Here is a 12,728-nt window from a genome sequence, read left to right on the forward strand (position 1 = left end):
TAAAGGCACTTTTCGTTTTTCACTTCGAAATGGTTTGCCTTTTAAAAAGTGAATGGGTATATAGTACTATTATTGTGATTTTTAAAAAGTAAATAAAGCTTCTTTAAAAACAACACACACACCTAGTTAAATTGCCACTGAGTGGAAGTGGCAGTATGGTGAAACAGAAACGTGTATTCAAATACCTTGAGTGGTGAGATTTGGATCTAGGCCATGCTCTGCCCCTGACCTGAGACAAGTCACTTAACTGCCTGGAAGCCTTTATTTACTCCTCTTAAAATATGGGGGCTGGCCGAAACCAGTTTGGCTCAATGGATAGAGTGTTGTCTTGGGGACTGAAAGGTCCTGGGTTCGATTCCGGTCAAGGGCATGTACCTTGGTTGTGGGCACATCCTCAGTAGGGGGTGTGCAAGAGGCAGCTGATCGATGACTCTCACTTATCAATGTTTCTAAAACTCTATCTCTCTCCCTTCCTCTCTGTACAAAATCAATAAAATATATTTAAAAAAAAATATGGGGGCTGGATTAGATGATGTGACCTCAAGGTCTCCTCCAGTTGTATAAAATTATAAGTATAAAACTTTAAGGAGAAGGTATTATGAAAAATGAGTTCCAACTGATGACATTTTTCTTTTAAATCCTCACCCGAGGTTATGTTTTAGAAAGAGGAAGGGAGAGACAGAGAGAGAAACATCCATCAGTTGCCTCCCTTACACCACAACCTAGGTATGTGCCCTGCCCGGGACTTGAATCTGCAACCTTTTGGTGTATGGGACAATGCTCCTACCAACCAGGCCCGAGGGACATTCTTAAGAAAACTACCAAGCCCATGCATTGTATCACAGGAAGCTGGGACTTAGGTAGTAGGCCCTCAAAACATTAATTTTGCTTCATTCATTGTAGGTTAATTGTTTTTTAGAGAACAAAGCAAGTTCAATCTTGTTAAATAACAAGTTACCTAACAACACTTAAGTTTATATGTGTATGTATATATAATCACTTGCATTTAGGGACAATAAGGTAAACCCCCAGAATCATAAAATCTTAGAACTGGAGGAACTTAATAAAACCCAAAGTAACTTCTCTGCTGGTGAGAAACCCTGTTACGTGCTCTCCTTAGTTACTTGTGTGACGGTCACATGCCCTTGTTTTCAGAGTGAGCTGAAAGGGGCTCCCTCCTTCTCCCTCTAGCTCTGTCCTTGAGAGCAACAGTGCTCTTTGCCACAGAGCAAAAGAGTGACCTAATCCTGTCGAACCTTCTCGCTTCCTACAAATTGCACATATTTTGTCATTTCATCCAATCATCCCTTACACGTTTCCAGACACAGTATGTCCACATCCCTCTTAAACCCCAGCTTGGAATTAGCCTCAACCCTGAAGGGTGGTCTGGCAGGACAGAGCCCATGTACCTTCCCCCAACTTGGTCCTGGTACCATACTGTGGTAGCCCAAGGTGATTTAGCATCTCTCTCTTCTACTACATTGTCCTCTGTTGGTTCATAGTGAGTGCATACACTCCCAAGATCTTCTTAACATTAACTACTGATGGGCCAGGGCCCTCCCATGCTTTAAAATTCTAAATGTTCAGCTTCACATTTATTTTTGTTAAAAACTTTCTTCGTGATGGTTTCAGCCCATCGTGTTCCAACCTGTCGAAATCACTCTGAATGTTGATACTGACATCCATCATATTAGTGATCCCTCCCAGCTTTCTGTCATCTGCAAATGTGATCAGCATGCCTTCTCTGCCTTCATCCAAGTTTTTGATGAAAGCTCACTGTATTTTTTAAAAAGTCTTTTAATTTATTGATTTGGGTCCAAATTTTTGACAATTCTGTAAAGCTATTTAAAAGCAGAAGAATCCAAGCTATGAGGTTCAACCTGACTCCAAAACAATGCAATTAAAATAAATATGCTTTACAAAATTGAACCAGGCCCCAAAGGTAGTATCAGGATGGCCTAGACGCTGGCATGGTCAATCCGCTATTTTGGACAAAGCTAACAATTAAATTGGATAAATGTTTGTTGATGAAGATGATGACTCTAGTCTAACACACTGAATGGTGCAGAGATAAGCAAACAAGCTGGATTGATTTTTCCGTGTGGAGACAGTTCCCAGCTGGGACAACTCAAAGTGCTGGGGAAGGTTTGCCACTGAATAACTGAATAGTCCACAAAGACCAATAATTGGATAGTTTTGGGCCAGAAAAAAAAATCACTTTTGGATCCTAAATTCTCTGGATTGACCACCAAAAGTGATTTCAAATATCCTGGAATAATGACAGACTGTGTTATACAGTCTCAGTGTGGGTAATATGAAATAGCTTCATAAATTCAGAAAAATTGCATGAGGAGATCAAAGCTCCTCTAGGAAGGAGGTCTTTATTCCAGAATGCTATTTTCAGCACCCTCTCTCACTGAAACCAGGGAGCACAGACTTTGGGGTCCAATACACTTGGCTTCTAATTCTATTTCTGATGCATATTATTAGCCTTGTGACCTTGGGCAAATTAATCTTTTAGCATTTCTCAGTTTTAATCTCCTCATCTGTGACATAGAAATCATAACATCTTGATGGCATTGTTACATGGCACCTGACAGGTTAAGTGTTCACACTCAGAACATTCAACAAATGGCAGGGAGGGCACTGTGCTAAAGCTTTGACAAGTATCATCTTATTTAATCTTCACAAACCCCAGGAAGTAGATATTATAATCACTATTCCATAACACCAATGAGGAAGAGGAGTCATTAAAAGGTTTAAGCAGTTGCTTCAGGCCATCCAGCTACTAAATGATGGTGTTGGGATTTTAATCTAGGGACCTGCATGGGTCCAAAGCCCAAGCCCTTAACCACTGCATTATTATGTTGGACTGTTATTTGAGACTTGACTTTCAAGAGATGCTACTTGTAATCAGAATAAGAGTCTTCAACCTTTGGTGCTAATGATCTGCCACGCTTCTCCTATGAAGTCTTGTGATCAAGTGCAGAAAGGAGGCTTCCCAGCCCAGAGTAAAGGTAGGGATGAGGGAAGGTGTGTGCCAATCATAACACTGCAAGCTAAAAGGAGAACACACAATGGGCCCACTCACACGCTCTTTCCCAGCTGTTCAACCAGAAATGCTGATTAGACCTGGGCAGGGAAATCTGGTAGGACCTGCCAAGCCAGACCAACCAACTGGGGATTCCTGGACTGGTCTCTCTTTGATTTGTGGGCAATCTGTGTTTCTCAGTTTTCTCATCTTAGAGCAGGGGTCCTCAAACTTTTTAAAGTGGGGGCCAGATCACGGTCCCTCAGAGAGCTGGAGGGCCGGACTATATGAACTACTAATTCCTACTGTAACACCTCGGCTGCGCTCACTGCCCAAAAAACCTGGTGGGCCGGATCAGACTCCTCTGCGGGCCGCATGTGGCCCGCGGGCCGTAGTTTGAAGACCCCTGTCTTAGAGTGAGGGTAACTATCCCTACAGTTCATGGTTCTTTAAGTAGTTAAATGAGACAATAAACCACAATGTCTAGCATGCAGAAATTGCCCAATAATTGTGATATTTTTTTTCTTCCTTTCCATCTTTGGTGAGACTCTGTTACTAGAAGTTTGCTTTTCCAAGTCCTTTTTAAAAGCTGTCTTAGAGTCATATTTATACATTTGCTTAGAAAATCATTTCTCGTGGTTCTTCTCTTTGTTATCTAAATTTCTGGCAATTTTCAGAATTCAAACTGATGATATTTTACTACATCCCATATGAAATAGGTATGTTGATATGTTTTGGTTGACTATAATAACAATACTGGTGATCACTTATGGTCTTCAAATGTTTTCTCAACCATCTTTCCTGTGTGGCTGGTGATCAAAATATCCCTCTAAGGTTAAATATTGTAATCATGTCTACTGTAGGAATCAAAAAGCCAAGAGCAGGTGTAGGAAGCGGTTATAGGGTTAAGCCTCGGACTGACCTGCTGGCAAAGTCACAAACAAATCCCAGCTTGGAGGGCACAGCCCTCTAAGCATAATTAAGCTTGATCTCAGACTGCTCCCTAGATCTTTCCTGGGTAGCTAGTGGGCTGTGGGAGGGGCAAACAAGTGAAACTTACAAGAACATTGTAAATTACCTTGTTTGCCCCTAACTATAAAATAAACCATCAGTTTACAGTCTGGATCTGTATTGTGGCCTTAAGCCAGGCACAGAAGATCCACCCAGACCTAGCTTATTCTCTTTGTCTATCATTTCTCCATCTTTCGTAGCCCTGGCTCAGGCTCGCGGAACCCTTGGCTGTGCTGGCGCGGCCCAAGCAGAAGCCAGGTGACACGGCTAAGAGGCAGCAGAGGCGGTGTTCCATCCCAGTCTTCCTAATGTCAAGGCCAGAGCCACTCCTCTCTATCAATGGTCTAATCCCTCAAATAAGCAGATGATCAATCAATGCCAATGCAATTGGGTAAACTGCTTAAGGGTAACTTAAAGCTCACCCAGAAGGTTTGATCACAATATGAGAAAAATTAGTAGTCACTTGGTCTAAACCACGAGAGATATCTGCAAATTGTAATTCACCTGTGCAGATTTTCATTGGCACAACCACCAGGAATCCTGCAACAATGGGTATGACAGATGCAGCCCTGTCAAGACCATTTGTTAAGGGATTCAGAGACCCAATAAGGCAAAATTATTTGATTCGATGGATGCACTGGAATTGCGAAATGAAGTGAGAAATATAGGAAAGGTAGGAAAACTGTTGAGCACAGAGGCAAGCACAAAGTCAATCAATCAACTCTTACTACTACCATCATGAGTCGAGACCCTGATCATTCATTCAAAAGCAGGACATTATAAAACTTACTCTGGAATAATCAAGTTCTCTGGGCGTTGAGTCTGTTAAAGCTCGGACGAGGGCATTCATCATACAGCTCGGAGGAGAAGGTGGAGAGGGCTGAGAAGGTTCCTGCTGTAACGGGCTCTTTGGTTTTGAAGGCAGCCGACCTCTCCTCCCCTTCAGACTATCTGTACGGACAACTGATGGCAAGGGAAAAAGAGAAAGAATGTCTTCAAAGATATTCATGCATAGCCATAAATCACATACACACACAAAAAAAGGAATTAAAATGCTTTACAGCCGAGCAATCATTAATGAGACCAACCATTTAAAAGCAGCAATAAGTTTGGAATAAAATAAGAGTTGAAACAAGCAGCATAAAAGCCACTCCATACTTCTATTTGGTGATGAATTAGTCCTAAAATTCTCCTTCTTAAATAGAACAAAGATGTATGTACACAAGCTCTCTATTGATTGTGAGAAATTAGAAAGTAGTCCTCAGCTATTTTTAAATGTAAACATACACTGTAACAACAAGATGTTGGGAGGAAAGGAAAACGAGGAAAATTCACCATTCTAATGTAAATATTAGCATTTTTTCAGTGATATCTGAGAATCCATATAAGTTGGGTAAAAAGCATTATGTTCATACCTTCTTTAACCATTCCGACGCTGAGACACTTCTGAAAACGACAGTACTGACACCGGTTTCGACGTCTCTTGTCTACAGGGCAGTTTTTATTTGCCAGGCAAACATATTTTGCATTTTTCTGCACCGTTCTCTGAGAAAATACAATACAGAGATAGTCAACTAATAGTTTCTGGAAAGAGGTAGAACCTGACAAGATGTATTTTAATTACAACGTGAAAAGCGACAGTGCAATTCATATAATTAGATAAATTTAATTTCCTAACACGCTAGCCTGCAGGAAAAACAATTTTATTAGTGTTAGCTGCTGACAATGAAAATCATCTCAGATTGTCCTGAAGCAAGTCTCAGGAGACATCCAAGTCTGAATGATAAAATCATATCTGAAATTACCAGGTCAACATATCATACCTTGGAGGATTAGATTATCTCCACTTTTAATATCCCTCTGGGAACAATTTTCTACTTGTTCCACTCCCCTGATTATTGCTGACCTTATTAAAATAAAATCAAAATTATCTGGGATGTACTTTGTTGGCTATCACTTTTGTAAGTCAAATATTATAGTAACTAGCTTTGTTTCCCAATAGAGATGAACTCATAAAAAAAGCAAAAATCAGGATTTACCTATTTCCAATATATAGGAAATAATGTTTAAGTGCCCCCAAATCCCTTACTCAGCCTTTGTAGTTTATATTTACAAGGGTAAATGGCCATGATACTTAAAACCAAAATCCTAAAATTGGACACTAAAAACCACTATCACATCCAAGAAAGGAAAAAAGAAAAACCAAAACAAAAAGAAATGAGAGAAAGAAAGGACTATGAGAGCCATATATTTTCAATTAAAATTCCCATTGATTGGTTATTTCATAAATGACTATTGACATAGACATCAAAATAGCCATATTGTAAAACATACTTCATAAAACTTGGACTTGGATATAAAATAATGTTTTATTCTTCAGATGTAATTTTAGAATGGCACATGGAGAAATAACTGAGCATAATTTTATGCTCTAAATATAAGGGAGACTTGATTTAAAAACCCCACAAAAAACGTGTGTAACTGGATGTGTGTATTTACCACTTAGGGTAAAATCATTCAGAAATTACCTGAATCTATACAATTCCAAATAGAGCAGAAAGTTGAAATTTATTTGATAAGCCTAAAAAAAGAAAAGAAATCTGGGTAATTTGGGATTGGTAATCTATTTCTTTGCCCAAAATTCTAGGCTTATTTTCAATCTTTACTTTCAGCAATTCTCAGCCCTCGTTTATCAGTTTTCACCCTCTCCATCTTTTAATTTCACTTTAGGAGATCATTTTTGCTTATATGAAACTTAATAAAAAAAAAAATCTAACAAAGCCAGATACATTTTCCCTGCCTTTGTAGGTGATTTTAGTTTAAAATGCAAAATTCCAAAACACAAACACGCTTCTGAGTTTCCAGCATTTAAATTCTCAGCCCTCTTTAGGGGTAGGAAACTTGTGTTTTCTGATTGAAGTTCTCTTCATCGAACATGCAGTAATTTCTAAAACTCTATTTCTTGCCATTTGTCCTCAAGGTTATATGCCAATTTGAGTGCTTGGCAGCATTTTGCTTCAGGTATACATTTTTCCAATAACCTGAAACCTTTCCCACAGTCGTGTGTGCCTGCACAGTTTAAGGACAAGGAGAGATCGTTACAGTTCAATCACTGAATTCCATCATTAACTGCATTTTATGTCACATTTTTAAAGAATTCAATTTAATGGTAGAAAGCCACTGGGTGAAGCCTGCTCCCATTCCCTTAATTAACAGATCTGTGGGATGGTTCTCTCCCATCCTACCCCCCGCCCTTTCAAATATAGATTTGTTTTCAAGGGATTGCTACAGAAAAGGAACCCTGTTGGGGAACACTTAATTGACATTTCTGGACTAGGAATGTATTGCCACTCCTGTATTTTGGTCAACTCGCAATTATTCAGGGATGGTTGTATGTGAAATTACGTGCACTTCTCTTAATTGTTTTTCTTCCTTTTCCTCCTTTTGCCTATCTTTTTTCACTGCCCTTCAGCATTTCCACTGAAATGATATAAAAACCAATTTGTGAAAGGAATGCAGTTCCTTGAAAGTAGCCCTGATAAAGCTTGAGTAGTGAAGACTAAAAAAATGGCTAACCTGCCGAAACCGGTTTGGCTCAATGAATAGAGCGTCGGCTTGGGGACTGAAAGGTCCTGGGTTCGATTCCGGTCAAGGGCATGTACCTTGGTTGTGGGCACATCCCCAGTAGGGGGTGTGCAAGAGGCAGCTGATCGATGACTCTCTCTCATCGATGTTTCTAACTCTCATCTCTCTCCCTTCCTCTCTGTATAAAATCAATAAAGTATATTTTTTTAAAAATGGCTAACCTGAGGGCTCTACATTTAACATATCATGGACCTATACATGTCTCCTGCATGGTTGCAAAGTCTTTCCATTTTCTCACTTTCCTGCAGAATGCAATTAATCACATGATTTCCACTCCCAGATTGAAAGTAACTGTTGCTTGTGGGTATGATAACCAATACACACACACACACACACACACACACGTGAATTTTTACAAATACTTTGTAGTTTTGACTTACAATAAACTATTGTTTTTTTACGGTCCTTTAAAGGTTATAAAATGCCTTCATAATTGTTTTATCCTGTTTAATTCTCACAGCCCTTCTCTGAACTTAACTCACCTGTTAGGGAAACTGAGGCCTACAAAGAAGTATCATGCCCAGTGTCATACAAATGGAAGGGGACAGATCAAGGCCTCCTATTTAAGGGTTCTCCAAGTCCAGCCTGCTCCCAGATACATCCTGTTGGCCTCCTAAATCCTATTACCCAATCAGCATCCAGCTTCCCCTTTCCCTCCACCCCGCCCAGCGTGTAGGCTAGGGAGTGATGACTGCGGGAGAGCCTTTGTGGTTTTGCAAATGCCTGAGATGATGGCCAGGGGTGTGGGGATTGGGGAAAGTGGCACAGAATTAAGTGTCTGAAGAAACCAGGGAGTCAATAGCAAAAGCAGAGTAGCAAGAGGACAAGGCCTCTTTCCCTGCCTGTTATAAAGAGCACGGAACTCAAGAGTCACCACGTGCTGATAAATCACTGTGTACGGAGCAATGCTAGGCTGTTTACAGGCTGCCCAGAGCTTCACTTCCCTGGGCTTCAGCTTCCTCATGGGTAACATAGGTGGAGGCTGGAGACCCTCCCACTGCAAAAGTCTCCTCTGGGTCTATGAGGTCATGAACAACTTCCACACCTGGCAGTGCGTGTGGCCCAGAGGTAGAGTGAATTGGTGAAACCCCAGCTTCTATCTTCTTCAAAGGGAACTGTCACAAACTGCATCTAGGCAGGGGCCTGTTCTACAGCCGCAGAGGTGTGAGACCACGTGCACTTTGGGGCCATGCAAGCATGCGCTGTCATCCCATATCCCTCTCCCTCTCTGAGTGTGTGTCCTGGGCCACTGAAGAACCCTTCCAAGCCTCCATGGCCTCACTTATGAAACATGGGTATTTAAGATCCACCTTCAAGACACTTCCTAAAAAATAACTAGTACGGGGCCAGAATCCAATCTCAGGTCTGTCTGACTCAACAGTCCTAGCTCTTACTGCGAGGGTTAAATGAGATACAAATGTCCATTGGCCTGGCACACAAAACCCTTCTCCTCAGGACGGTCAGGGGAGAAATGCAATTAGGTTTGTGCGTTTTTGAGATCCCAGAGCCCTTGGAGAACCTGCTAGAAGCTTGCGTCCCCCAGAAAAATGAGCCTAAGATAACGGCCAAGTCAGGAAGCTCACAGCTCCTCCAATCCACCGGGGGAGGGCCTTCTGTCATGGCCTTCACGTTCAGTCACCCCGAGAAAACGGACGTGAAGGTGCTGGGCTGCAGGCACGCAGAGTTTAACCATTATTACACCTCTCCGATCTGAATCGGGAAGGACCCACTTCTACGCTCCCTTGAGCGGGTGGCCCAGGGGGCTGGCTGCGGAGGGAGGGAGGGGCGCCAGGGGGAGGCCCTGGCGGGGCTCACCTTGAAGAAGCCCTTGCAGCCCTCGCAGGTGCGCACGCCGTAGTGCTGGCAGGCAGCGTTGTCCCCGCACACGGCGCACGTGCCCTCGCCGGAGGACGAGCTCCGGATGGGGGGCGACGGCAGGCCGGGGCTCTCCCCGAGCAGGCCGGCCGCGGCGGCCGCGGCGGCGGGGGAGGCCGCGAGGCTGAGCGGCGGGAAGGCCAGCGCGGCTGTCCTCTTGGGCAGCGGCAGCCCGTACGGGTGGCCCTCGAGCGCGGCGGCCGGGCTGCCCGCGGCGGCGGCGGCCCCCAGCGGCAGGCTGAGCGCGGCGGCGGCCGTCGGGTCGTAGGGGAGGTGGTGGCCGCCGGCCGGGCTGGGCGCGGGGTGCGGCGGCGAGGGCTTGAAGTGGAAGAGCGGGAAGCGCGCGCCGCCGGGCAGCGCCTTCATGGGCGGCGGCGGGTCGAGCAGCGGGCCGGGCGCCAGGCAGCCCTGCGCCGCGGGCAGCGCGTCCTCCCCCCACAGCGCCCCGGCCTGCGGGGGGAAGCCCGGCGTGGTGGGGGTGGGCGGCGGGGACTGCTTGAAGTACATGGACGTGCTGGGCAGCACCTCGTCCTCCGGCCCGGAGGAGGAGGGCGGGATGGATGGCTCTGGCTGCGGCTGCGGCTGCGGCTGCTGCTGGGGATGGTGGTGGTGGTGGTGATGGTGGTGGTGGTGGTGGTGGGAGAGGTGGGGGTGGTGGTAGCTGTGCGGGTGGCCCTCTTCCATCTTGATCAAGGGTCGCGGCCCCGGGGGTTGCATTTGGTACTGGCAGGAGGGCTTGGCTTCGTGGTAGCCCTCCATGAAGGTGCTGAAGCTGGGCAGGGACGTGGTGGCCCTGGCCGTGATGTCGGTGCTGCCGCCGCCGAGGTCCATGGTGAGCTTGGTGTAGTCGGGGTTCATGATCTCCGCGGCGTAGTCTGCGCTGTAGGGCTGCGCTGCATAACTGGAACCTGGAGGCGAAGGGCTATACTGGGCTTGCACGCAGGGCATATCTGCGGGGACAGGGCAAAGGGTCTTTCAGAAGGAGGTCAGCAGCACGCTTTCCCAGCATGGCTCTGGAGTCTAGGCCTAGGAGACACAGAGGAAGTGACATCCTTTTCTCCTCCTGCTAGCACAGATCCAAACCCCAGGGTTTCCTTCCTTCCATGGCTGAGGGGAGAGCTGAACCCCTTACAGACTGTGGGAGGGCCTACAGGATGTCAGAACCCAGCCTCCTGGGGACCTCGGTGCCCACCTTTCTTCCCTTGCCCTATCCCACACCAGATCTGGGAAAATTGGAGTGACTTCAGCCACTAGTTGGGAGGGGGAGGGGGGGTTGAGGGAGAAGAGAAGGGTGTCTAAAGAAAGCCAGGGAATGCCCTGTTAGTTTATTTTTTGGGGGGAAGAGGTTACTGGTCTCCCAAGTCACACACATTGATTTATAAGTTCTATGAGTTAGTACAATAAATAAATAAATAAACAAACAAACAAAGGTGTCCTACATGGGAGTTACTGGCCAAGGGAAACGGTCACGTTCTAACATTTGATAAGTGCCAACTAAGGGTACCCACACATATTGTGGTCGCTTTTTCTTCCACCCCCTTCCCACTCTTCCAGACAGGGCCAGCAGCCTGCACAAGCTGGAACCCTGCTGATGACTTCAGCCAGCTAGGTGTTGAGGTGGGAAAGTAGGCCCAGGAAATGGACTGGGGGAAGTTTGCACCATCTGCAAAGAGAAAGATCAGCAGCTGCAACATAGCACCCACCAAACCTGCTCTCTGCCAATATGCAATATATGATATACAGCATATATGCATATATATATATATATAATACACTTTTCCTCAATTCTAATAAAATACATCAGTGGCTGTTTTATGACATTATAGCTGTCATAACAGGTTTAGTTTACATATTATCTGATGACAGAGTAATTCGGACCCCTACAAAAAGAAAGCAGCTTCTTAGTATTTGTTTCTCTGCCAGTTTGACTATATTGAGCCCCCCAAAGCGACTGGTACCCAGGGTGCTTACTCTTGTTCAGAGAGGTTGAGCTGGCTGAGTGGGCCCTGAGAAGCATTGGACCTAATGAATAACTTACCTAATGATTTCCCTTTCTTTGTGGCTAAATGTAAGTGGTAAAATGGGCAATTTCTGGTGGTTGTTCTTTTTTTTTTTTTTTTTTTTTTTTTTCTGAACCAAAGGAAAACCAGGTGCTTCATGTCTATGTGGAGCTTTTGGTGTCGAATGTGTGACTAATAGAAGAGTGAGTACTTCCCGTTTCCTCTGACACCGTTCTCTTACCCACATTTCCAAATCTGATTGAGTCATGGGTGCATGGGATGAAATCTTGACTTGAAAAAAAGGTGATGTGGGCCTGTCGTGAGAAGCAGTGGTGAGGGGAGGCCAGTTCAAGCCTCAATTTTTCAAACAGGGCCTTAAAAACACTCACTGGTTTGAAGTCAGAGGATTACCTATCCTGCTTTGCAGTTGTTGGGGGTGAGATGAAAGGCGAGTCATTTAAAAGAAAGAACACTGCGTGAGGTTTCGTCTGGTCTCCTCCCCACTTTAGACCTCTAGGATTTCCCTATTAGTCATTCTTCCTTGCCAATCCCTGCCTATTTGCTCTCGTGCCTTTCTGTGTTTCCCAGCTCGACAGTGAGCTTGCTGGGACTGAATTCTATTTATCTGCATATCTTTGGTGCCTACACAGGCCCGGCACCTGGTATCTCCCTGACAAAATGCATAAAGAGATGTTACAAGCCAAGTCCGCCACCCTTCCTTTTGCCAGCTTAAAATCGACTCCTTGGGTGTCAGGTCAAATGCTTTTCCTCTTTCCCTCTGGGCTTCAAGAATCCCACACTTCTGCACCCAAGTGATTTGGATTTCATGTAAACAAAAATACTCGATATAGTGCTCTAAGTGACCCCATAATTCTTAAAGGAATACACCGCATGTAAAGGAAGAGCAGCAATGAAGACACGAACAGTAAAATATCCTAATCTACGGTGTATTTGTATTTTTCTTAGGAGAAATGTTTTTGGGAAATGCAATGCTTAATGTAATCTGGCGGCTCCGCTCGGTAGCAACAGGGTGTGGTATCCAGAGGAGCTCCCTGCAAGGAAGCCACCTGTGCTGTGAAAAGCGCAGCCAGCAGGCACTGTCTTGGCCGCTGGGCAAGTTGACCGCCTTGCCCGCTGGTAGTGTGCTCCCCCACCCACCTCTCCCA

General features: G+C 44.9%; 1 protein-coding gene across 3 annotated transcripts in view; it reads right to left on the reverse strand.

The window, feature by feature from the left end:
* The window catches only part of NR4A3 (nuclear receptor subfamily 4 group A member 3), a 36,259-nt gene that overhangs the window by 19,063 nt on the left and 4,468 nt on the right, over positions 1 to 12,728 (reverse strand). The window contains exons 3-6 of one of the 3 annotated variants that reach the window (XM_084898570.1): positions 11,071 to 11,225; positions 9,503 to 10,512; positions 5,458 to 5,587; positions 4,833 to 5,005 (exon numbers count right to left, since the gene is read on the reverse strand). In XM_084898570.1, coding sequence (XP_084754696.1) covers positions 4,833 to 5,005; positions 5,458 to 5,587; positions 9,503 to 10,512; positions 11,071 to 11,074 — 1,317 coding nt within the window. In that variant the 5' untranslated portion in view covers positions 11,075 to 11,225. The remainder of the gene's footprint in view (positions 1 to 4,832; positions 5,006 to 5,457; positions 5,588 to 9,502; positions 10,513 to 11,070; positions 11,226 to 12,728) is intronic. The other 2 variants (XM_084898572.1, XM_084898571.1) reach the window with 2 other exon arrangements.

This window comes from Pipistrellus hanaki, assembly GCF_964339955.1.
Source record: "Pipistrellus hanaki genome assembly, chromosome: 11".
NCBI lineage: Eukaryota > Metazoa > Chordata > Mammalia > Chiroptera > Vespertilionidae > Pipistrellus > Pipistrellus hanaki.